At 45.2% G+C, this 25,276-nt stretch overlaps 1 protein-coding gene across 4 annotated transcripts in view; it reads right to left on the bottom strand.

Annotated features, from left to right (window-relative positions):
• Positions 1–439: 439 nt before the first annotated feature.
• ARMH3 (armadillo like helical domain containing 3) overlaps positions 440–25,276 on the bottom strand; it is a 128,768-nt gene continuing 103,931 nt past the window's right edge. For 3 of the 4 annotated variants that reach the window (XM_030485572.1, XM_030485571.1, XM_030485573.1), the window contains 2 exons: positions 8,613–8,729; positions 440–2,790 (listed from right to left, as the gene is read on the bottom strand). In XM_030485572.1, the coding sequence (XP_030341432.1) occupies positions 2,698–2,790; positions 8,613–8,729 (210 nt within the window). In that variant the 3' untranslated portion in view covers positions 440–2,697. Of the gene's footprint in view, positions 2,791–8,612; positions 8,730–19,874; positions 21,766–25,276 lie in introns of those variants that run through there. The other variant, XM_030485574.1, reaches the window with a different exon arrangement.

Raw genomic sequence — 25,276 nt, 5'->3', positions numbered from 1 at the left:
AAATACACTCAACTGCTTGGATCAGATATGGGAAAGTTTGGGGCCACCAGCCGCATCCTGAGGCTGAATGTTCAAGTTAAATGACTTTCTGCTCAGTTCAAGCTGGCTTCCAGACACAAGCAGCAGTAGGGTGTTTAACAAAACAGGGAAAGCTGCAGCAGAATTTGTGAGCAGGAGTTGGCTGACACCAGCAGCAGCGAGCATCATACTGTGCACAGAAAGATCTCTGCATCTCTTGCTCATGGGCTCTCAGCCTTGTCTGTTTTCCCCCAGGGGCACACTGACTACTGCTGGTACCTGCAGCCGGGACCAAGGAGGAGGCATCGCTGAGTGCACCACAACCTGCCTCTGTGCAAGCAGGAAGCGACTGCCTGCTGCAGCCATGGGCCACCCCCATAACACCCCCCCCTCCCCTCCATGAAGGACAAACACTGCACACTCTGGATAGGCAGGGCTCTGCTATTTATTGAGCTCTAGGTTTGTATGTACATCCACTTACAGTGCTTGGTTCGGTGACAGCATGACAAGAGGATGTGTGTCAGTGTCTTCCCCAGCTCAGCCTTGGATGAGGGCTCACCTCATGAGAGCTGCCTCCAGCCACAGCCTGGGATTCTCAGTACATCCCAGCAAGGAAGCACCCTGGGGGAGACGAGATCTTCTATAGCTGAGACCAGAGTGAAAGGCTGAAAATCCCAGAGGCTGCAGAGGTAGAGGCAGACTCATTCCCAACTCTGTCACGTATCTATTTAGCCTCAGCCTAACTGGGATCAGGGAAAACAAGGCATGTGGACAGCTGGGTGACTCAGTGCTCCAACAGCAGCGATGCTGGGGCTGCACCTCACGGAAGCAACTCAAGCCCCCTTTAGATGAAATTCCCCATCCCCAGAGGCGAGATTGTCTAGCAAGAGCTCCCCACATCTACAGACATGTGCCATGTGTGGCAAGCCATCGTTACTCTTTCTTCACTGGAGAAGCTGTCTCCTTCTACATGCCCTGACCTGTTCTCAAGCAGAGTTATTTTATGGAGCCTGCTTGCTCTCCCAAGCACTGTCCCTCTGGTATGTACACATTTCTACACACTTGAATGGCAGAAAGCAAATAAGTGTCTGGCTCAGCTGATAAAAGCCAGACAATTCCCTGCTGAGGCAAAGTTATCTTCTGTCGGGAGAAGCCAGTGCTCCCAAGGAAAACATACAGTCTTCATCGGGTGCTGTGCTCAGCGGGTGGCCAAGGACACAGCTTTCAGTTTCCCATGCCCATGGCAGGTGAAGATGAAACATTAATGCAATTAACACACGTTAGCATGAAGAAGCCTTGCCTAAAAATGGTAGTAAATGAGCATGACGTTCACACTGCTCACACTAACCTAACAAGGCTAAGAGTGGGACTAGGCACTTTTTTTCAAACAAAACTATTTTCTAGGGAAAAACAAAAGTGGATCTGGGATGTAAATAACTTCTCTGCTTCTGTCCACCAAGTCAGGCCAGATCTGAATATCACTGCTGGGAGCTGAAAATGCAGGAGCAGGGAATAGGTGTTTATGCTGCGTATTCCTGAGTTGGCAGCCGGACACAGCACTCAGAACAGGCTCCGCTGGTCCTGGGCACCTCTGAAACACTGGCTCTGGAGCAGAAAGGCCTGCCTGAGCCCCAGAGCATCATCCCAGAGCTCTTCCTTAGGAAGTTCTCAGCAGACTGTTGCTGCAAGTTGCTTTGTGAAGACAGCAGAGCAAGCGAGAAAATGAAGAAACTTCTTCTCCAGCTGCATTTTAATTGTGTGCTACACACAAGGGAAAAATGGGGACTTCTTAGTTCATGAAGGTCACCAGGCACTTGCAAACATGTGCAAGGCAGATGTTCCAGTGAGGAAGAGAAGGATTGTCACAATGCAGTCTCTGATGGGCAATAAGGGGAGTGGGGAGAGGGAGTCAGACTGTCCTCTGCCCCGTGAAAATGGAATATCTAAAAATGTCCCTCAACCTTAGAAAACAGCAGAGATGAGCTGGGCTACTGGAAGCAACAGTGACTCCACGCAGAGCTGGTCTCCAGTTACGACAGGACCCTGTAAGCCAACAGCCTTGGAGGCAAAATTTCTCCTTCTCTAATAATCCAATGTCTTGGTTCAAGTGATACCATGAGGAACCAGCAGTGAGCAGGGCCTGCTCCTTGGGGAAACTGTTTTATACCCCAAAGCCATTCCCAATGGGATTTGATGTACATTGCAGGAGGCAGGTTGATCCAGGCTGACAGAAAAGAACAGCCCTCATCTGGGATCAGAGAGTGTTCCCCATAGAGCAGGCGAGTGATCTCAATGCAGAACTGTCTCACACAGCTGGACTGGCTTTATTATTTTGGTTGTGAGCTCTCCCCAGCTCTGCTACAAAGGTTTCCAGTGCATCTTCCCTGAGGCTGTGGAGGGAATCCCTATTGCTATGTCACAGAAATGGCTGCCCATCCCCATGGCACCTTATAGAATTGCTTCCTCCTCCTCCTCAACACACCCATCACTCTCCTCAGCCCCAGTCCTGTTGAAACACATGCCTTTGGGATCAAACACACAGCAGCAAGGCTCTCCCCTAAAAGAAATGCAGTCCCTTCTGCAGGCGGAAGGCAAGGGGCGACTGGCTGCAGATCTGTAGCATCCCTGCCCAAACAGGCCCATCTCTGGTCAGCCCTGCGCAGCGGCAGTGTCCCCGCTTCAAGAGATCGTAGAGAATTCCTTCAGCAGCAGTTCCTGGCTCAGCGTGTTGAAAGCAAGGTTCTTCCTCACGTTGATGCTGATGGACCGAACCTGGCAGAGACAAAATAAGATGCTTTAGCCAAGGGACTCCTCCTGGCTCCCCATGAGCATGGCAGCTTTGATGCTGCTGACCTCGAGGTTCAGCATGAAACTGGTTTGCATGCTGTTATAGCCCCAGACAACTTGCTGCAACCAACTCTCACTGGAACTCCAGCTTAGTAAGAAATCCCTGAGGATCCTGGAATAACAGGAATGCCTATAATGACATCCCAGCAAGGAGAGTAAATTCCAAATGAGACAGGGATGGGAGAGGATGCTCTGTTTGGATACATGAGTTATGATGGTTTCCTGCTGTGGGGCAAAGTGATGAGGAAAGTGAGCACTTCCACGTCGCAGCTGGAAGAGCATTTTCTACCAGTGCCCACTGGTTTTGCTCCAGAACCTGCAGATCCAAAGATATGGAGTCAAGGAAAGGACAGAGGCCATGCTACTATGCTGTAAACACAAATAACCACCCAGGCTGGCAGAAACCCACAGGTCCAGGACCAGCTGTGTGTATTTTGTGCTGAGTGCCTTACACTTGAAGCTGGCTCACTAGCTGTCTCTGAAGAAGTGACAACTTTATCTCTCAGTGATGCCCATACTTCTGGTCACCTGCAAAGTCTGTGAAGAGCAGCTGGACAGCCCTGTTGTGCAGCAGCTTCCCTTCCCTTCCCCCTTCACGCCTGCAGACTTGCTGGCTGAACACATAGGCCCCAGACTGGGTGCAGTCTCAGCGGCACTCGGCAACGAGAAAACACAGTCAAACATCATCTGTGTCAGCGACTGTGTGCAGCAGTGACAGAAAGCAAAACTGACACAAGCTCATCCAAACAACGGGATTACAGTTCCCAGAGACTTGGAGCCTGTGATAATAAGGTTGTTGCTGACCTGGTTAGTGTTTTGTGCTTTTTAAAAGCACTGGGGGATGAATTATATAGAAGCAGAATGAGAAATCCAACAGTGGGGGCTGGAAAAGCAAGTTAGCACTTGCTGCACTGGTGAGAAAAGAAGAGGGGAAGGTTAGAAAGCTCCCAAAAAGGCAGGAATTCTAAGAGTGGGAAGCAAAAAAAGACATGAAAGGTTAACAGGGATAGCTGTGAAATAAACCCCAGTGAACTCCACTGCACAGACCCCAACAACTCGAGCGAGCCAGCAAAGATGTCTACTCTTAAAGAAAGAATATTTACATTTCATGGCGTCTCCAGAAACAACAGACTCTCCTTCATCAGGATGCTTGCAGAGACCCCATGCTCTTCATTTCCTTGGAGCACCCTCTCACCTCTCTTCTCTAGGTGTCTTTTGACTTACCCCATACTGAATAGTTTGGGATCATGTCTTGTAGGATAACCCACTTTAACATAGATATAGCAAGTCATCTCCAGAACACTGGTTTGCACTGGGCTGTCTCCCTGTCAGGAAACAGGAGCCCCACTAACAGGATTTGGTCTCAGTCCTACTGAGTGCTCCCCACTCCAGTGCTCAGCAATCCACTTCTGATACGAGGGGAACACCACAGCTAAACAGATGAGATTCCTCTGCTCTGGGGAGCGTGACTGCCTGTAGAAAAGGGGCAGATGCTACATGTAGTGTAAGCCAGCATTCTTATTCCGACTACGAGCATTTCTATGGGCCTCAGCAACAGAAAAGACAAGCAGAAATGAGCTCCTGGCCTTAGAAACTGCTGCCGGGGGCCAGACACCAGCAGTAGAAGATGCCCAACTTGTATACCCATCAAGGTCTCCAAGAAGTATGTGGCAGCAGCCTCTATGAGTCCAGAAAGGGAGGCTGGAGTGGCACATGATGAAAACACAGGACTTAGTGGAATTTATAGCCATGGGGTAGAGAGAGCACCAGAAATTAAGCTTGTTTAGTTTGCAAAGAGAAGGTTTAGGAAGAACAGAGCAAACACTCTCCAATATGTAAAATGAGGTCATAAAGAGAACAGTAATATTTCCCTGGCTCCCCAGAGATGGGGCAAGAAATACTCAACTTAAGACAAAAGATTCACACTGGAAAAGAGGAAATACTTTTAAACCTATGGGTTGTGAAGCAGTGGAGTAGATCACCTGGGGAGCTGTTTTCACTTGAAGACAGCTTCAGGTTTCAAGAGGAGCTTAGACACAAACTTTGGTCAAGAGCGGTCTAGTTGGACTTAAATTTGCTTTAACACAAGCTGGGGAGATGTTTCTACAAATCTTTGCCCAGAATTGCTTCTGCTGTGAGAAAGCAGCAGCTCTGAACCAACCAGCTTAAAAGGTAAGAATAGCTCAAATTAGAGTCAAATCAACTTATCTCCAGCACCAGGGCTCAGGTCAGGGAGCCAGAGCTCATCTCCCTTTTGGGATTGGAAGACCAGACAGCAACACAGGGAGGTGCCAGCCTGTAACAAGGATAAAGTTCAGAAGCTTCTTGCAGCCTGCCTGAGCTGCTCTATCCATGAGGCTACACCCCCAGACTCCTCCTAGCTCATGGTGCAGTGGGCAGTCCAGGCCTGGCTGCCAGCCTGGAAGATACCAGAACCCTCTAGAGTGGCTTATACAAGGGAACAAAACCAGCTTTGGAAAGTAAGCTCAGAGCTTTAACAGCCATTCTGCAAGGAAATAAAAGCAGAGCATGTGTCCTCTCTTGCTTCTGCACGGAGCATGCTGGAGCACACTAGGGCCAGAAGAGCTTTTAGAATTGCTTTCTCCCTGTTAGCAGCTTGGATCACATTTAACCCACAAACTTGGCAAAAATGGGAAATGCATGAAAAGCTGACATCACTTAGAGAACAACAAGCAAATGAAAGAATGGATGTAGTGGTGGCATTAACCATGTGAGGAAAACAGTATTCACTTCTAGTTTTGTGCCATTATAGCTGGACGGGAGCAACACTGTACAGACACTCCTACTTCACAGCAAGTCCCATCAATTAAACCTGTTTCAAATCAACAAGCAGCTCTTAAGAAATTTGTACAATGGGAGGAAGGTTTACACTGACTACTACATCTAATTAAAAGTCAAATTAGTGTAATTTCCCCTGCAGAAATCAACCCCTAATCAGACTATTTTGAGACTCTGCTGAAACCCATCCAACTGCAAAGACAGTGAATGTTTTAGAAAGATGCTGAGTCTCTTTCCACACATTCCTCCAGCTGCAATGTGAGGGTCCAAAAGCTCACATCCAAACCATTCATTGTATCAAAGCAGTACAGACCTCAAATGACATCCCTGAGGGTTCAAAGGAAAAGAAATAAGAAGTGTTAGAAAACTTCCTAACTTCCTTCCTTTAGCCCCTCAAAGGCAGCACAACAGGCCAGAAAACCCAGTTGATAAAACACTCTGCACATCACCTTCCACCACAATGTGGCTGCAGTATCACAGGCCTTTGAAAGCTTCTTTGAAAAGGGGATGTGAGAAGAAAGCAGATTTTTCTTTGGGATTAGCAAGAAAGAGCAGCACTGAGGCAAAGCCAGAGAAGCAAAGCAGTGCATTAGCAGAGGATGTCAAAGGAGTGAGAACGAGATTTTTAAGCATAAAGGACTCAAGAGAATGGCTTGGGGAAGTTTCTGCTCACCCACTTAATGGGAGCATAGAGAGATGAAAAGGCAGCCGAAAAGGAAAATGGCTCCTGCGTGTCATTCCCCGCCAAGAAGGATTTGCTTTAATGCAATCACACAGACAGAGGTAAGAAAACCAGTCAGAACCTGGAAGCAATTATTTGCGAGCAGATCCTGTTCAGAAAGACCTGATGGGACCAGCATGAGTTTGGAAACCATACTGGAATCCTGTAGTTCACCACCAGACCTGCTCCTTTGGCAGAGCCTGTGAGCAAAACTGCAGCAACTTCACTCTGCCCCCTCAATGAAATCCTGCAAACCTCAGCTGTTAAACACAATGCATTGTGCAGGGGGATATTATCCAACGTCAGACCAGCAACAAAAGCCAAAGTAAAGATTCAAAAGCCTTGCAAAACGGAAGCCAACTACCTGGTTTGACGAGGATACAGGTCAGACTAGAGCCTTTTTGATGAGTTGTTCAAACAATTAATAAAGCCATCAGTTACTGCGCACCTAGAGGAAAAACCAGGATGGAGGACAGGAGGCCAGCTGGGTTTGCTGAAGACAAATCATAGCATATCAGGTTGATTTCCTGCTGTGTTGAGGGAACAGCTTAATGGAATGCAGGGGATTTTCTATAGCTGTGAGTAAAGAACATTTAATAGGGTCCCAATTCTCAGGGCATCTAGAGAAATGTGGATTAAACAGATTCACAACTGGGTCAAATCAGCACATTTAGACGGTAATTATTCAAGGCTTTCATATGCTCTTGAGGAGAGGGTCTCAGGGGTACCTGGATGGGCAATTTTCAGAGGGAGTTGAGGAGGGACTGGTTAATCTAAACAGATTCTTAAATGATACATAATTGGGATTTTGGAAAAAAAAAAAAAAAAATCATCGGGCTGGGAAGGAAATAATTTTAGCTGAAGTGTTTTGTAGCTGTGATGATCTTAGGACTGAGAATGTCATTTTAATCAATTGGCATGATCAGCCTGAGCTTCTGCTAGGCCAAGTGGAAAGTGGGGCATGCAGGAAGCAGAGCAGTCATGTGGCTGGGGAAGGAGATGGCTGGCTGAGGAGGGCAGGAGCCCTTGGGATGGAACAGATGACAACAGAAACACAAATGTGTGTTATTTCCAGGGTACAGTAACAAGGGAAGCCTGTGCCACAGGAAGGCTATGGCCAAATTTCCTTGCATGTATTCCAGATATGATATCAAACAGCAGGCCAGAGAGACAAAAACAGGCACAAAAGAACACAGAAAAATGGCATGAAAGTGATAGCAAGTGTTTTTGCTTGCATTCTACCCAATGGCAGTGCTGAAATGACCCAAAAACATTAAAAAGCATTCTGTAGAAGGAAACAAAACCAATTCAGGCATGCTTGCTCTGGAGCAGAGTAGACAGAGGGAGGCATAACATTCCCAAACTTATGCAGACTCGTGACGGAGTGGGCAGGCATCAATTACTCATCAATCAGCAAGGTCAGAGCTAGCAGAGAGAATCAGCTCTCAAACTAGTGGAGAAAGCTGCCAGAGCTAGAGATCTCTCCCTTTGCTGAAGCTGTAATGATTCAAAAGAGAAGAAAACCAGGCTCGCCTCAGATATCAGCCACTACAAAAGCTGCCTCCCTAGTGATGCAGCTCTTGAACAAGTTGTGTCAGGGCTCTCTGGAGGAGGCTGAGCAAGCTGGTTTGCTGAAGAATATAACTAACAACTCAAATTATTTGGACTCAGTTTTGTCTTCACTATGTTATTTTTGTGGGGCTTCCTACCATTAGTCTTCTCCTCTGGCAGAAGGAGACATTTGTAGAGAATGCCTTTGCTTTCTTTGCTTGGGAACTCTAATTTGTGAGTGATGGAGGAAAGCAATGAGCAGGCACATATTTCACGAGTACCATATATTCTGCTCAGTCCCATACTTTGTGGTCCCCTTAGCAACAGCAAAAAGGTTAAGTTGCTTTGTGTGATAAACCCAAGGTGAGAGCTGTCAGCTTCTCCACCACACAAATTTACCACCACAAAGCACAGTGGATCTCCATGGCAGAAGGACAGAGACTGACTGACTGGTTCCTGGCCTGAGCAGTCTGGGGGTTCCTCCCTAGCCGTGTATTGTGGGGCAGGGAGCTGCAGGGCACTTTCAGATCTGTTGAGACATGCAGTGCCTGTTCAGATCCTATTCCTGTCCTGTCCTTGTAGGCAGCCCAATGGAGTAACAGGGCTGCCACTGCCCAGGCTGTAAGCAAAGGCTTTGGAAAGGGGTTGTTGATTCTTTAGAATCAAGGCATCTTACCAGCTCTTTGAAGAAGGCAGCCTCTTTATGCTGCTCTGAGTAGCGCTCATACTGGTCCAGTCCATCCTGCAGCTTCAGGGTCAGCGTGTCGTAGTTGGACCGCACCACTTCCAAAACCTGTCAGAGACAGCCAAATACAGCACAGGAGTCAGCATCCACAGATGCCTCAGCATAGGAGGAGCAAGGCTGAGGTAGATCACAGCTCTGGCACCTGTTTCTGCAACATACATGGCTTTAGCAGCCAATATTTGGCTCAAGACTAACAACACAGAGGTGGGCACTAAAGTCTTCCTAATGCCAGTAAGGAACAGCCCTCAAATTCACAGAATTTCTCCATTCACGAGAACAGTGGATGAGCCTGTATCTGTAACAGCAGCAGTTTTCCAGATACTATTATGTCACAAGGAGAAATAGACATGATCTCATTAAACTAAGCAGCTAATTACCATTTGGACACCCAAATGTTGCACAGCAGGCACTATGCAAACACAGGTTTGCCTGACCCCATGGGCCTTTCAAAGCTACTTTCGCCAGCACACCCTCCTCCTGGCTTTCACATCACCATTCACAATCTGCTAAACCACCAGCTTCTACAGCTGTTCAGGTCAGCTTCCAGACAGAGCATTGCACTTCACTCCCGATAGGAACAAGCTTCTGACAGGCACCAGGATAAGACCAACCGTGGTACAGACTGTGGTCTTGGAAACAGATGCAGACACAAATCCAGGCCTTCCTGCCCAGGAGATGTTTTATTATCTGCCTTCACTGCAACCAAAGCACTCCAGCTTCTATTACTACCTTACTCTGCTCCCAGCACTGGGATAAACTTGCAAATTCATAGTTACACATCTCTGTCCTATTGAACTATTTATTTTCGTAACTAGGGAGCACCAAGAGGGACTCTCACAACACCTTTTAGCTTCAAAACATTGCATGGACAAACACATTCCTCAAAACATTTGTGAGATGGTAAGTAATGATAATCTTCCTACCAGGAACCACACAGCTCAGCACTCCCGGGCAAAACATAATATGCTTGAAACAATTCTTTTAAACACATGAACTTATTTCTGTTACCATTGCTCTGAGAGCTAAACACAGTATCAGCATTTGAGGTTTGCATTACAGTAGCTTCTGCTCATGAAAAGCCTCAGCCAGGAGGACTACGTAGTGTAACCTGCGAAGGAAGAGGATTCTGCTCCAAGGCATCTCAACTCAGAAAAGATCCTAAGAAAAGCATTGCAGAGGATTTAAGACAACAGTGACCAGAATAATAAGGAACCCTTCGACTTCTCTTGTCCTCCCAACAATGTAAACACTACCCTCAATTGCCCTTTTATGCAGATGGCAGCTCCTGCCCTTTACAGGACTGAGTCGTGTCCTTATATCCTTTACTCTAGGAAACCTAGAGTTGCTTAGGGTTCCTTCAAAAGCTTGTTTCCTCCAAACTTTGTGGTAAACAGACACACTCATCCAAATACTTAGAAGTGGGCTAGGGCCTGAGGTAGCAGAAGCCACCTCAGCATCATCCAAATGAGGACTGGGGGTAAAAAAGGGTTCCAGAAGTGATTCCCAAGCAAGATGGTCACATGGAGTCTCTTTGCAGCTCAGCTCTCCTCCAGCATTGCAGAGGAGAGCTAGAGGTAGGAATCAGCATTTTGCAATGTTATTTAAGAACAGCCTGTCAGTGTCCTGCTGTTCCAAGAGGATGCAGCTTCCTCTCCAGGACTCATTTCCTAATGCTGTTTGTCAGCTCCACTGGCAGAGAGGAGGAACCCCCTGCAATGACAGCCATCTCCAAATTCTTGTTCCTCCATGCAGAAGCTGGGACAAGTCTCACAGAGCCAAGATCAATGATGAAAGCAAGCTGCCTGGGTTCAGGAATAATTTACTCTGGGATGCAATTAGCCACTAGGGATGGAGAGCAATAGTATAATGCACCTTCTTCTGAACCTTAAAGAATCTAGCATCTTGCATGAACTGGGAAGCTATCCTCCTGTCAATCTGAGGAAGCCAAGTTGACCAAGATTAATAAACTGCAGGGGAGAAATCTTTTTTGAGAGGTGAGGAGTAGAACAGGCTGCTCCAGCAGTAGCTCGGAGGGAAGGTATATTACGCAGGGCCTCCCAGGGTAAAACTTCCTGAGGAGTTTTACAACCCCCAGGAACTTTCCCTTTGGCTCCTCTTCACTCCTCTGTGGCCCCATACGCATAGCCACATGTAGTGCCATACAGGTGTGCCCAGACAATGGATGTACATGCTTCTCCACAAAGAATCAGGATTCCTCCTTGCTAACTCCCAGTAGAGATGTCTGCAGATACTTAACAGAGGCATCCTCAAACCACAGAGAGCAACAGTAAACCCTGAGGGCAGCAGCAAGCTCTGTAAGCAATACTCTTTAAATCAGTCCTCCTGTGTAACCTTCGAAAGGCAGCTGTGAGCTCAGTTTGATAGTCTTGGAAGAGGACAAGGAAGGAAAAAGAGGCCCCAAAGTCTCCACTGCGTTACCCATTACTTATCATAGTCTCTGCAGTGAACTTCAGATCAGCTTATCCCTTTAGCTATGTGTTTTCATTGGCTTTCACTCCTTATCTTCTTTAATTATGAAATAGAACTTAAAAAGAAAGGGTAAGTTAAAAATAAACAGCTTCTCCTCACTGCCTGATAATTTCCCTTTTTTGCTGCTGCTGAGAACAAATGCTACGTGGGATCTGAGAGAAACCCACTCACAGATCATTTCACTTCATACTTTATAATGGATAGGAGCTGTTACTGAGATTAGGACCTGACAACCTTGAGCCGATTTCATCTGCTCTTTAAGATGCAGCTGCTAGACAGACAAGAGGTTAAAGAGCAGCAGAAGGTACCCAGAGCATCTAACATGATGGTTTGAAAGGCATCAGTTTTCTACACAGATGACAAAAAATCGCATCCTCTGTGTCACAGAAGATTGTGTGTGTTAGCATTCTTCGCCCTTCTTACACATTGCTGTGACTTGCTCAGAAAAACTACTGCAGGAAGAATGCCCTTTTGCATTAAACACAAGAGATCTTTATCTGCACCTTTCTGTCAGACACAAAAGAACTAGAAGAATTTAATTTTGAGATTAAAGCATTTCTCCTTCAACGTCTTGTCCAACCTCGTCTTCCTGCAAGTCTCCATGGGAGACTAAAAAACAAATTCCAAGATGGTGAAGTATGAATACCTTTAAGAAAGGGACTTTTAGCTGGACTCTTCCACACAGATTTTAATAGTAATTTTTTTTTTTTTTTTGTTTGTTTGTTTTTAAATCTCACAAGCAGATGAAAGAATATGACTTCTAGTGTCAGGCAAGGATAGAGGAAAATGGACTGTAGATGATTTCCAAGGAGCTTGATGTGACACTCTTCATATTGCAAGCATAAACACGCAGGGAAAACTACTTAAAAAAAAAAAAAAAAGCTTTACTGTATCTTCACAGTTGGAAAAAAAAAATTAAATGAAGAGTAGTCACAACCTAAATCTCTTTTTGTAGGTTACCTCAGGGGGATCAGAGTCTTAAAAAAGCAGTATGACAGAAGTGAGCGACTCAGACATGACCAATAGAAGACAAGCGAAGGCTGCTGAATTCCTTTCCTGCAGTTAACTGTCTCAGCCCTAGAGGCTACATTCACTCCTTTACTCCACTGCAACAAACCAGAACTCAGTGGAGCTGCACCACTGTAATTTAAAGGTAATTTGCCATCAAATTAACCCCCTGCCCCACCACTCACTCACTTGCTTTCCGGAAGTTCCAGAAAAACATTAGCAATTCAGGTCCCTGCATATGTGTCCCCAAACCAACCTTTCAGGAGCTGCTCTGAACAGCAAGTGCTTTCTGTGGCACTCAGATTCCAGCTTCCTCTGGCAGCTACAACTGCCCATGCTCCATAACTCTCATTCTCCAGTAACACCAACAACTTGTGAGTAGAGGCACCCCTGGGTAACATCACAGGGGGATGGCTTCCAATGGAGGGGGCGATGGGCTCAGCTCTCCACAGCATATCACCCATGCCGTGCCATGCCATGCTGCACCCAGAGGAACACGAGTCTTTGGCTCGTTACTTTGCTGCATCCACCAGGTTATCGCTCCCTTGCAAACTGGATGGACAACCTCTGAAGGGTCAGTGGACTCGTGGACACAAGCTCTGAAGCCACTTCCCCCACAACCAATAGCCCCTGCGCCAAAATACTGTGCCTTCTAAACAGACCATGTTTTGCTGTACCACTCTACACACAAGCTCCTTCCTTACTGAACCAGAACTGTTGCCTCTGACTGATCCTCAACAAAAGCTGACTTGCTGCACTTCCCCAGGAGAGACCGGACCTTCTGGAAGAGACTGTCCCGGGGAAACAAGGGGATTACAGGCAGCAGTCTCCAGTCCCCCTCCTGCCCACGAGAACACAGCCACTGCTAACAGCAAAGCCAGAGAGAGAGCTGCACCAGCCATGAAACCTAATGGGCAAGGTGCAGAACTAGGGCCCATCTATCTGGCAGACATGGAACACTTAATTGCTTAGTAACTTTTCAACCTGCAAAATCTTTCATCTGCAACTGCAGTCTGTGCCTTACTTAGAACATAAAATTAGAGCGTGCCACCGATTCACACAGCAAAAGACTTGGTGGTAAGTAGGTTCTGGGAAGCAGGAACTGGTAGTGACACAAAAATAAAGGAAAACCAGAAGCAAGAAGAAAGCAAGGTCTCTACACTGTCTTTTTAATCAGTTCAGGAAAGGACAAGAATGCAGTCAGTCAGCATCACTGGTACCTCAATAGAGCCTCTCCATGCCCGTAAGACACTCATTAGCTACCACGACACAGAAGCAGTTGGAAAAGAACTGACTGAATGATTTCACATCAAGCAAAAGGAAAAAAAACCCACAGCCCAGCAAACCCCAGGTTAAAATGCATTTGCCTCCCACACCAACACCCTGCGTCTCACAAGGCTGGACAGGCAGGCTCTCCAGATCAAATCTAGCAAGCCCCACAGGCTGGAAAAGCCAGGCACTTCGGTGCCAGCTGTCCCATGCTGGAGGATAGAGCAGCCAGTCCATGGGGCATGTGATGCCAGCCCCTCACCAGCGCTACTGCATGGACACAGCACAGGGCCAAAGGGTAGCCAGGGACAGACAAACAAGCCCTCTGTCCTCTCTACAGAGATGGTGGCATGCCTGTCACTGCCTGTACCACAGAGGGCACTATAGCAGTCCCACCTCTGAAACCTAGGCAAAGCCCAAGATATGTGGGTTTAGTTTGGACTTCAGTTTCTACAATGAGGGTGGTGAGGCACTGGAGCTGACTTCCCAGAGAGGTTGTGGGTGCCCCATTGTTGGAAATGTTCAAGGCCAGGTTGGACGGGGCTCTGAGCAACCTGATCTAGTTGAAGATATCCCTGCTCATTGCAGGGGGGTTGGACTAGATGGCCTTTAAAGGTCCTTTCCAACCCAAACTATTCTATGACTCTATACCACAAGCAAACCCAGCCGTCTTTCCCCTCCACTCAGATGATGGAGGCTACAGGAAAAGACATTAGGGTTTCCCTATTCTAGTAGAAGCCTGGTATGCATTTTACACTGGAGTCCTCAAACTGGCTTGTTTACTGCAGGTTTAGTACAAATCTTCCCCTTCTCCTCTGCTGCTAATCTCCAAAAGCAACTCAGTCCCTGAGTGTTTCTCCTAGTGAACTCAATTGAATAGCAACACTTCTCATTGTAATGAAAAGGCTGCTGCCACCTGGACTATGAAGAGGCTATTGCCTCTCTGTAATAAAGTGCCAGATAACTGACATAAATTTTACAGTAGTATCTTCTAATTAATATGGATTATTTATTTTTTCCAAATGGCGTCGCACTTCTCAGAGCAACTTAAAAGTTGCTGACACAGGCTGGAATCTTTGCTGGAATTAATCCCCTGAAGTTCCAAAGACAAAACACAAAACTAAATAATTAGAAGTTAAATAAAAACACACACACACACTTCCCAACAGACTCCGCCCAGACCAGTCTGCAGGAGCCAAGTTCAGAGAGGATACACTACAACTGCCAGTGCCACACTCTGGTGTCAAGAAAAGCACCCACACTAGGACAAGTAGCAGCAACACTACCTTACCTTTGCTGCTCTTGTGGAGCTAAATGTAGTGTTGATGCTTGAACACCATCTCTCACCCCCAAGCTGATCAAGCCATGAGTATTAATTCCATGTTCATGAATGCTAAGAGGAAGAGGAGGAGGATGTTGCTATGACAGTCTAACAACTGAGATTCCCAAGATATGCTGTGCATACAGCACGTATCTATCCAGAGGATGCAGAGTGGGTCTGGTGCACGTGGTGGAAAAGACAAAGATCTGGGCTTAAGACACAAGAGTAGTGACACCACATACAAGCAGGATACACAGCATGTTGTCATTCTTGCTCCAGTGCCCCCAGTTTTCTTCATCAAGCAGCTGCTGTTTGTACTACATGCAAGTGAAGGACCTATGCCCCTCTCTTGCTGTGGGCTGAGAGCGTAAGGCTGCTCAGACTAAGCCTGTAAGACAGCTCCCACCAGCTCACACAACTGTCACTCTCAGAGTAGGAAGCAGCATCCTGTCTGCCTTGAGGGCAGGAAAATTTCCCGGAAAGAGGATTTTTCCAAAAAGCTCAGCTAGTAAAAAAGATAAAGTTAAAGCAACCAGGGGCAAATTTCTCCTCTGAGGTATGAAACAGGACTGCACTGATACAGAATGCATCAGCAATGCTGGGCAGTAAGACCTCGGTCTGTCCAGGTCACAGCAGGGAGAAAGGCCAGCAGAGGTGGGCACAGCTGCCCATGAGCCCCAGGATGGCACTGGGCCATGAATATACGCTCCAGTCCTGACTGTGGAGAAACAAAAGCTGGTGGGACTCTCTTGTTCAGTGGCTGGAGCTGGACACATGGACAAGGCTGAGCAGATCACAGCAAAGATGAGTGAGCCAGGAGATAGGGAGAGCAGGTGCCTCACCCTGCTTTCCACTGCTAAGGCAAGTGCAGGGATCTCTTGTACACAGTTCCACCAGGTTACTAAGACACTTTACAATGCTTTCCATTCTTCCTCTGCTCAACTCACTGAACATTAGCCAGGACACACTATATCTAGGAGCCCAGGAGCGAACAGTCTTTGCCCATCAGTTTGTCTTTTATCCCTGCCATTCACTCCTGGCAGTCGTGCTGTGTTCACTGCACTACCCTGTGCCCAGTCAAACACGAGGAAACACTAACTCTCCACATCCCAAATCCTTCCTGAGGATTGCTTTTATATATTTGCACTTGAGTTGTATTGAAATCCAGGCCTTGCCACTTCTCCACACAAGGCAAAAGGTTTTGATCGTACATAAAAATTATTATTATTTTACTTAGCAACAGCAACACCCCCTTTTCCTCACCTCACATAGAGCCATTCTGTTGGGCTCAGATGATACACAGTAGCTCAGATGTTTGTTCAATGATCTCACAGAGATCTGTGATCTTTAAAGGAACAAGCCTACAGAGTTGACAGTTCCTACCCATGGAGTGGGAGGGTTCGGTTAGTCTTTCTCCTCTGCCCACAGGTGCCTCTTCTAAAGATAAATCATTTATAAGCTCACTCAGAAAATGACTGTCATTCTCTGAACTCTGCTAGCAGAAATGGCATCCTGTTTTAGGACAAGAGTTACCTGCTCCAGAAATGCTTTAAAACCACAATCCATTAGAAGCCTAAGGTGTTCAATTCTATTTAATGGTGGGAAGAGGCTCATTAATCCAACCCACTGATCTGGAAATCATGCAGCTTTCAGAAACATGCCAAAGCCAAAACTGTTACCCAAGTCCATCCAGAAGCAGCTGTAAATGGCACAAAGTAGTGCCCATTCCAAGCTCTCATGGGACAGGCCTTCACAAGATTCAACAATCACTTTAAGAAGCAGAAAGGCTGCAAAGAAGGACAAAGGCAAGTAATGAGACAGACATATGGCCAGAGAGACTAGCTATGTGCACAGTTTGCAGGGGATTTAAATTTTTAAGACATATAGACAAATAGGAGATATTAATGTGGTTTATAACCCTTGACCCTTTTGGTCCTCACTATACAAAAAAGATGTGACAGGCTGGAAAGAGTCCAGAGAAGGGCCACAGAGATGATCAAGAACTGGGAAGCATGCCATAGGAGTAAAGGCTGAGAGAACTGGGTTTGTTCAGCCTAGAGAAAAGAAGGCTCAGGGGAGACCTCATCACTATATTCCAGCAGAAGGTGGCTACAAAGAAGATGGATACTCCCATTTTACAAGGAATCGCATGAAAAAGACAAGGGGTAACAGGCACAAGTTACTCCCAAGGAGATTCCAACTGCACACGAGGAAAATTTTTCACGATGAGAGCAGTCAGCCATTGGAATAATCTCTCCAGGAATGTGGGGGATTCCCCAACGTTCGACACTTAAGATTTGGCTGGACAGGGTGCTGGGACATCTAGTCTAGGTCATGCTTTGCCAAGAAAGGTTGGATCAGATGGCCCTTGAAGTCCCTTCCAACCTGGTATCCTATGATTCTTTGTGTAGCCATCACTAGAGCTAGGGAATCCTGAGCTAAGAGCATGATAGATACCCCCTGAGCTCTAGGAGTCAGGTAGCTGAAAGCCTGCTCACCTCAACAGAAAGCCTATGCCATGAATAGTTTTGCTACAGAGTACTTTCAAGAAGTCATGTCTACACACACAACAACTCCCATACGTCTTAAACGCACTTTGCTCAACCCGTTTGGGTTTGGAGCACAAGGAGCAAAACTGCACTTAGCCTCACACTGCTTTTTCTCAAGACCAATCCCCTTTTCTCAGCTTCAAAGACGGTCAGTGGGTTTGTACTAATCTGCATATCCCCCTTGGCACAAAGAACCTGGCACTCCATGGGACCCTGAGTGCTATCTCCCAGGCTGCAGGGACAGGCTCTCAAGAGGAAATACAGGAGGCAAGGCAATTCTGTGTCATTCAAAGGAGGAAAATGAATTCTGTGAGTTTCTGCCAACAGAACGAACATCCATGTACTGCATAATGCTGGCACTTCCAAAGCCCTGGCAGGGAAAAAGAAGTCAAAAGATAATGAAACAAATTCTCTTTAAAATTATCAATTAATAAATAAGCACCCTCCAGAGCAGATTTTTAGAACTGGATGGGAGATCTGCCAGCAACTGAATGAGGTCCACTAAGCTTGCCTGTTGTTTAGAGTTTTGTGAGGAAGGCAGGCAGCACAGGAAGGCCAGGATGATGGCAGGAGCATAAAACCCTGAGATAGATAGATTTGCTATTTTGGAGCTACAGCCCATTTTGGAGTTGTGAACCCTTATCTCCAGCTGGTGGCATTTATGAAAACATTTCTCACTGCTAGGTATGTAAAAGCACTTGCAATTCTGCCAAGGCTTGAAATGCACTGCAGATAGCTATGGACTGGACCGTTAATTTTTTTATTTCCCCGTTGTGCTTACAATTAAGTTAAGTGCTGAAATACGATGGGCTGCTCCAGGAGAAGCTTTTTATCTACCAGCTGCATTCTAGCACAGCAGTAAATCAACTGCTGTCACCAGAACACCAGACAAGAGGATGGGAGCATCCTTATGCTCACTGTGCACATTACCTGTTCAGCCTAAATGGCTAACCAGCATTCAGCAAATGAATGCTGTGATTTGTGTACAACCTTTGGTGCAATTCTCTATTTACAGAATACCTTGTCCTCCTGAACATAGAGGAAGAAACCCAATCAGCAGCAGCTCTCCAGCACCAGTTAACTGAACAAAGTAAGACCAGTAACCTTGGTGCTCAAAACAAGATAAAAGAGTTAAAAGTCGCGAGCTGCTGCTCCAGTTGAACTGAGAAGCCAGGACACACAAAGCTGTTACAGAAATCAAAGACAGCTGCAGTAGCCTAAAAAATAGTAACTGAAATTTTTAAGAAAAGGTTTGAAATAAAATCTTTCTATGGCCAGCAGCCAGAAAACATCCTGGCAAATGTTGAAACTCAAATACACAACTTTCAGTTCAGAATGCCTTGATGAAGTGACAACAGGACACTGATGTACACCAGAGGAAACTCATTCCTAATAAAGAAATTCAAATTTGCCCAGAAGACAGTTAGTTCAGGAATAAGGCTGTCTAGAGAACAGAGTAAGACATGCACCAAAACTCTTTCCATTCAATCAAACCCTGACAGAAACAAGTGGAGTGTTCCAGTTTGAAGAAAGCAAAACCTAATTGTGCCCAGGCACATTCTGGTTATGCTCTAACCAAACATCTGCAGTCACAGGAGGTTTCTGGGATTATGTCACCTGGTCAGGTTCAGAGGAATCAGTAGAGAATCCAAGAGAGTTTGTACTCTTCACAGACTTCTGCATATAACGATTACAGACTAATTTAGGAAAAACCCAAAACAAAACATACAAAACCCACAAAAATCCAAACTCACTTGAATATCCAGACTCCAGCTTGAATATCAAGACAAATGAAAGGAGAACACAGACACTACAGAAAGCTATGGAGCTCGCCAAGCATTTGATTTTTTTCCCACTTGTTCTTTTACAGCAACTAGAAAGCAAACAGCCCCTAGCTCATGACTTTTTTTAATGATCAGAAATCTTGTTAAACTTGGTTTGCACAACATGAATAAATTTAATTAAAGGAAGTAGCAAAACTAACAGCAATATGCTAAAAAAACTGGCCACAAACCAAGTGGATGCTGTATATTTAAAGTAAGTCAAAACAATATAGGACATGCCAAAGAAACACCCAGCCAGGATTGGGGGAGGAAGGTATGCATTTGGAGAGGCAGAGCTTAGGAAGCTCAGTTCCATAGCTCCCACTTACATTTAAGCAATTAAATAGTGCCAACAGAAGGTCAGCTATTAGTTGTACAGTGGAAGTGATAAAAGGCAATTATTCGGTGGCCTAAGGAGATGCCACAAAGCTGAGAAAGAGGAAATCCAGAGCTCACCTGTCTAACTGATCACATGCGGAAAATGAACTCAAGTCCATTTTAAGATGGGGAAAAAAAGAACTTTTGAATAGAAGCAAGAAGTCTGGATAGCCAAGAAATCAGACGAGCAAATAACTGTCTGACTATCTCTACTATTTTGCAGTTCTGCAGTATCTTTTCTGAAATAAGGGCACTGGAATCGATACACAAGATTACAACATGCATTGTCACAGACTTACACAGTGACAACACAGTACTTCTGCTTTATTTCTGCTCTCTCTCTAGTAATTTCTAATTCTCTATTTGCCTTTCTGACCACTGCTGAGCCTTGAGCCAACATTTCCAGGCTTATCAGAGTGACTTCAGGAGTCCCTTCCTGCATGGCAATATCTAGCAGATTTTCCTACAACTTAATAACTCTAAGAGATTTATAAATCTAACCTGCAAAAACGTCTTCTAAAGATACAGCCCAAAAGAAATAGAACATTATAGTCAGTTGGTTAGCTACAAACAGCTATAGCTGCAAGTTAACTAGAAAAACTGTAGTAGCTGTACACTACAGTAGCTAATAAGGAAAGGTGGGCAGCGCTTTGAAGTTTGTGTGACTCAGCCCATATAAAAATTCTAGCTATTAAGGCTTTTGGAAATCTGGAGTTGGAACAGACAGCTATAAGTTGCTGGATGATCCTTATAAACAGAAAATCCTGTAGTGAAAAGGGAACTTCAGTTGCAAAATGGCTGCTCTAAGGCTGCAGTTCCAAAAGTGGTGTAAGTCAATCTAAGTGCAGATCATCTAAACTGCAACACAAAGTCTGGAGTTCCTCCTTCAAAGGCACTTACTGCAGAAGTGTGCAACACTGAAGTGTCTTCATTCTGGACACAGCACTGAGGGTCCTGGTGAGTGGGTAGAGTACTGACATCAGGAACAGCCGAGAAGGTAAGAAGGACCACAGTGTCCCCTAGATACTGAGAATGCAGCTGTGCAAGTTAAGTTTATAAGAATTACGACAGTTATGAAACTTCTACCAAGACAATGGGATCAAATCTGTTCCTAGTGACTCCTCACAAACCCCAGACACACTTTTGGATCCTACTGTAATCTGCATTGCACAGCTGGAGGAAAAGGGAAGGACAAAGTCTGTGATGAGGGCAGAAATAAGAGAACCCAAAAATTTCTGATACAACGTGCTGAAGGAGTGAAGCTTGTTAACATTTTAATTTGTTAAATTATCCCCTTTTGTGCTGTTGGAATGTGTCATTCTTTGTGAACTCCATCTGGAAAATGACCAAAGCTGAAACAGTTTATGCTTAGAAGCACTCATGGCCAACATCAAAACCATCTTTTGCCTGTAAAAACAGAGCTGCTTAAAGTTGACTTCTAAGTTAATTCAAAAGGAACATTTAAATGGCTATTGGGACAGCTGGAAATACAGAGGCTACTATCCAAGATAGTCGCTAGTGAGAGCAGGCCTGACGAGATGCTAAACATCGAGGGCCAAGACACTTCTTGACTGAAAGGGAGATGTACAGGATAGTTAGCCAACAGACAGCAAAGTGAATCTGAGAGGGAGTAGAGGCTTGGGCATAGACCACACACAGAAAACAGGCCAGAGGTTTTTGAGAAATCAAATGGCTTGACACTTACTACTGCCCTTCTAAGAGAAAGAAGTCCCTGTGCATTCTCTGAAATAAAGAGGCACTAAAAGTTGCTGACACTCAGTTATTTCTAGTTGTTTCTCCTTATACCTATCAGAAGCAATCAGGGCCCAAGATAATAGCTATGTCTCTCAAGAAGGATTCCTGCCATGGTTAAGTGGCATCTTCCCGTCCAAAGATATCTGGAGGTCAAAAAGGGCTTGTGTGCCTGGGAACATATGTGTTTATCTCTGCAACGTTTGTTCTGCTTATATCCTTAAAGCATCAGACCTACCACCTCTTCAGCATCGGCTTTCTCGCAATTCAGATGCTCCCAGCAACAACCCCAAAACATGACAGGAGACAAGTCCCTTCAGAATGTATGGCTGAGAAGAGGCTGAAAAGAGGCTGAAAAGAGGCATCTCACCTCTGTAAGAATGACACTGTTATCTCGAGAGAGAGAACAGATGCTGGACAGGCAGGAAGGACATGACACAAAGTGGAGGTTTATTGCTAATGGGCCAGATAAGATTATAATGTTGGCTGTATACTTGCCATTGACAACCAAGGAAAAGATGACTTGTGCTGGCACTGGACCCCTTCTCTCCAAAGGATGAGGAGAAGAAAACTTACGCTTCTTTCCCGAAGAAGCTTTAGTTGTTGGATCCTCAAGTTGAGCTAATCAGTACACAGAGCAGCAAGCTGGAGAACTACTTGTCCAGAACACCTGCCTTCTGAATCAAAAACATGGATCCTTTGCTGTCACATCTCTAAACTGAACCTGATGGCTATAGAGATGGCATGTATTTGTACATACAGCACTACTGAAGACTTAGGCAAACACCATGTCACTCTCTTGGGATAAGGAGTCGATCACCAAGGCTTCTGCTTTCTCTCTAAAACTCTCTTTTGCCATATTCCCGGATAAGCACCTGCAGGATCTGTAATGGAAATATCACCTCCATGGTAATATTTCTACAGTGCTTGGAGGACACCATTGTTCTACAGCCTAAGAATCCCTGTGTGAGGATTCAGTGCTCCCAAGTGCCTCTTGGACATCAAATGTTTTCAAAGCCATTAGCTCTGATGGGTTTTTGAATAAGGCTCAGAGAAGCCACTTGCTCAGTGTTTCTCATAAGAAAAGGTAGCTCTGACCTGGTAGAATAAAAATTACTGAGAAGGAGGAGGAGGAAGAAAGCCCATACAGCCCACAGGTTCTCTGCAAGCAAGGAAATGAGATTTGATTTACTCTGTGATTCTGAGGTGTGTTCAATTTCAGCTTGAATTTCTACTGCATAAATTCAGCTTGGCTGAGCAATGTCCCCATTAGAGACTGTCCAAAACAATAAGAGGTGATCCACAGAATGATCTTTGAAGCTGAAGGTTCAAAGCCTCGGTGAGGTGGGGTTTTTTTAGGATGTTTTTTCATGTGCAACCCACAAACCTGTGTCTTCCAAGAAGTCAGAGGAAGACAATATAAAAAAGCAATTAGATACAGTGCATACACAGCTCCTTATTGTTGCCAATTAATCAATTCATTTATTTAGTTCACTGGTTAAATTTCCTCTTACTACACAGCAGAGAACAACTCCGGGTCTATGTTTTCCATCATTCAGAGGGATTAGATGACAAGCAGAAGTCACTCACTAAAAGGACTTAAGGGCTTCGGTTCAAGGATTAATAACTCAGCTGCTTTTTCTCCAGATTTTAAACCCACTAATTTCTACTGCATCAGCTGGTAGTTTTATTTGCACAACCATTTTTTTTTTTTAATGGGAATCTTAAACTCCGCTCTTCCAAAAATGCTGCTGCATTGCCCTCTTGATATTATTCTAATGTCTGAATTTTTTAATGTATTTAAAGAGGATTTCATGCTTGTTTAGCAAATTTCTTGAGAAACTGCACCTTATACTAATACACACAAGTTCAAGTTCTACTTGACTTTTCCTAACTAACCAGACATATCAGTTGAGCAGTCCCATCAGGAATTCAACACCATTAGAAGGTAGCTTGGGTGGGAGCTTTGGACCAGGTCTCTCTGCATCTCCAACTCGGTCTCACATTTCAGAGAAGCTCTACAAAATCTGGAGTTTCCATGCGTTTGATCAGGTAGTAATACCTTTAAGGTGGGATAAACCATAGAGGTCCACTCTCACCCTGGATTAACACAGAATAATTTGGTACCACACTTATCCTGCTGAGAAACCAAGTGACAGAAGTTGAAGGGGGACACATCTCTGTGTTACTCCACAGACTCTGGTCTTACAGTTCTGAGAATCATTCAGAAGGGAGAGTTTCAGTGAAACAGTGCTATAGATTAACCCAAATGCTTCTACCACCTTGGGCTGTATGAATAAAAGCCAAAAGCAAGCCTACAGGTTGAAAAATTCAGGTGCTTTCAAGTTTTTGGGTTTGTTGTAAGTCTACAGTAGCCTGAACTGGCCTGACTCAGGAAAGACTAAATTTCCTCCATATGCCTTTAAGGACTGACTTGTGACTGTGCCTAGAGCTTTTGCTTGGTGCATTTTATAAATGGTAATAAGTAGAGCTGTTCACTTGGTTTACTGCTTCTAGACTAATGCTGCCAGCTACAATCAACTCTGAGAGGACAAGAGGGCAGGGCTGGCAGCAGGCACAGGATGCATCACAGCAGCAAGCAATGGTTGTGCACTACGAAAGGTGTCATTGTTTTTCCTTCTCATGTCTCTACAACATGACAAGGGCACTAATTAACAGGGTACCCAAGGCACACAAAGGCTATGAAGAAAGATGTCCCTAGCACCCTGTTAAGGCCCTATACCAAGATGACTACTAAGGCCTTAGGAGCCTGCTGAACTCCCAGACATGAGTCTCCAAAACTGTCTGATATTCGGAAAGAATTCAGAGATCACGAGAGCTGCAGAACTCAGAAAAGCAGATAGGAAATAAAGTGACCTACTTTATATTCTGCTATCACATGTTGAAAGTGACAGGATCGTAAAATGCCCGAAGAGACGCACGTAAAGGAATCCTCTCAAATATGTGTGCTGTCAGCAGTGTGACGGCACACAGCCCTCCCTCCCCAACAGCAGAAACAAGGGCAGGGAAAAACTCACATCAAATGCTGTGCCAGAACAACAATTCAATATCCAGAGAGAAGGGAACATACAGTAGGAGCTATATGGAGTAACAGAAGCCTGCAATGAAATGCCACTCGCCATTACCCCAGCAGGCATTAAAACCTCTGCCGGGGAAGGGTAGAATGAGCTGTGATCTTAAATATTTTGTAGATATTTCTGCAGCATCTGTTCTTGTCTTAGTAACAAGAGGCAGAACAGAAGAATCTGCAGCAGCCTGCGAGCACATGAGTACAACTATGTAAGACTACCAGAGACAGGGTGTACAGTCTAGAGACTGGATTCACCTTTTAAACCACAACCCTGTTGAGGGCTGGAAAGTAAGGAGGGTTTATGAGAGTAAAGGCAGGTGATTTTTTCCCCCCTTTTTTGGAAGGAGAATGCTACCAAAATAAAATCCTCCTACTCCCCAGATTTGACTTCTGAGATTTCTGCATCATTCTTTTTTAAAACAAAGATAAGGGTCAAACCAACTGGCCATTTTTCTTCAAGCATCTTAACCTGACCTTTTCCAAACTCATCAAAGAAAAAGCTCTCCCTGACAGAGATAAGCTGAGGGTACAATTTACAATCATCTCATGTACAAAAAGCATGGCAGCTTCAATCCAGGTTTCCCAATAGAACAGTTACCTCCATCTTCAAACTACGCTTCACTCAAGTGAAGGGTTTCTGAGTGAGGCTACAGCTCAAGCTAATAATGTAGCTCACAAGACCACAAGTTTCTGGTTTAACTTAATGACTTCCTGATGAGCAATTGGACAGGAGTGGTCAGTGACCAACTTCCTTATGCCCGAGTATTTGGTACGACATTAACTGCCCAGCCCCAGTATCACTGAGTCCTAGTTCTGAAACATCAACGTACTAAATAGTGACAGACACACTTTAGGACTCAAGCAGTCCTGGAATATTATCCCTTCGGGCACTCCTGAGGGTGGAAAGCTCAGCA

Source organism: Strigops habroptila, chromosome 5, assembly GCF_004027225.2.
Source record: "Strigops habroptila isolate Jane chromosome 5, bStrHab1.2.pri, whole genome shotgun sequence".
Taxonomy (NCBI): domain Eukaryota; kingdom Metazoa; phylum Chordata; class Aves; order Psittaciformes; family Psittacidae; genus Strigops; species Strigops habroptila.
This window is presented reverse-complemented; position numbering and strand designations above follow the sequence as displayed.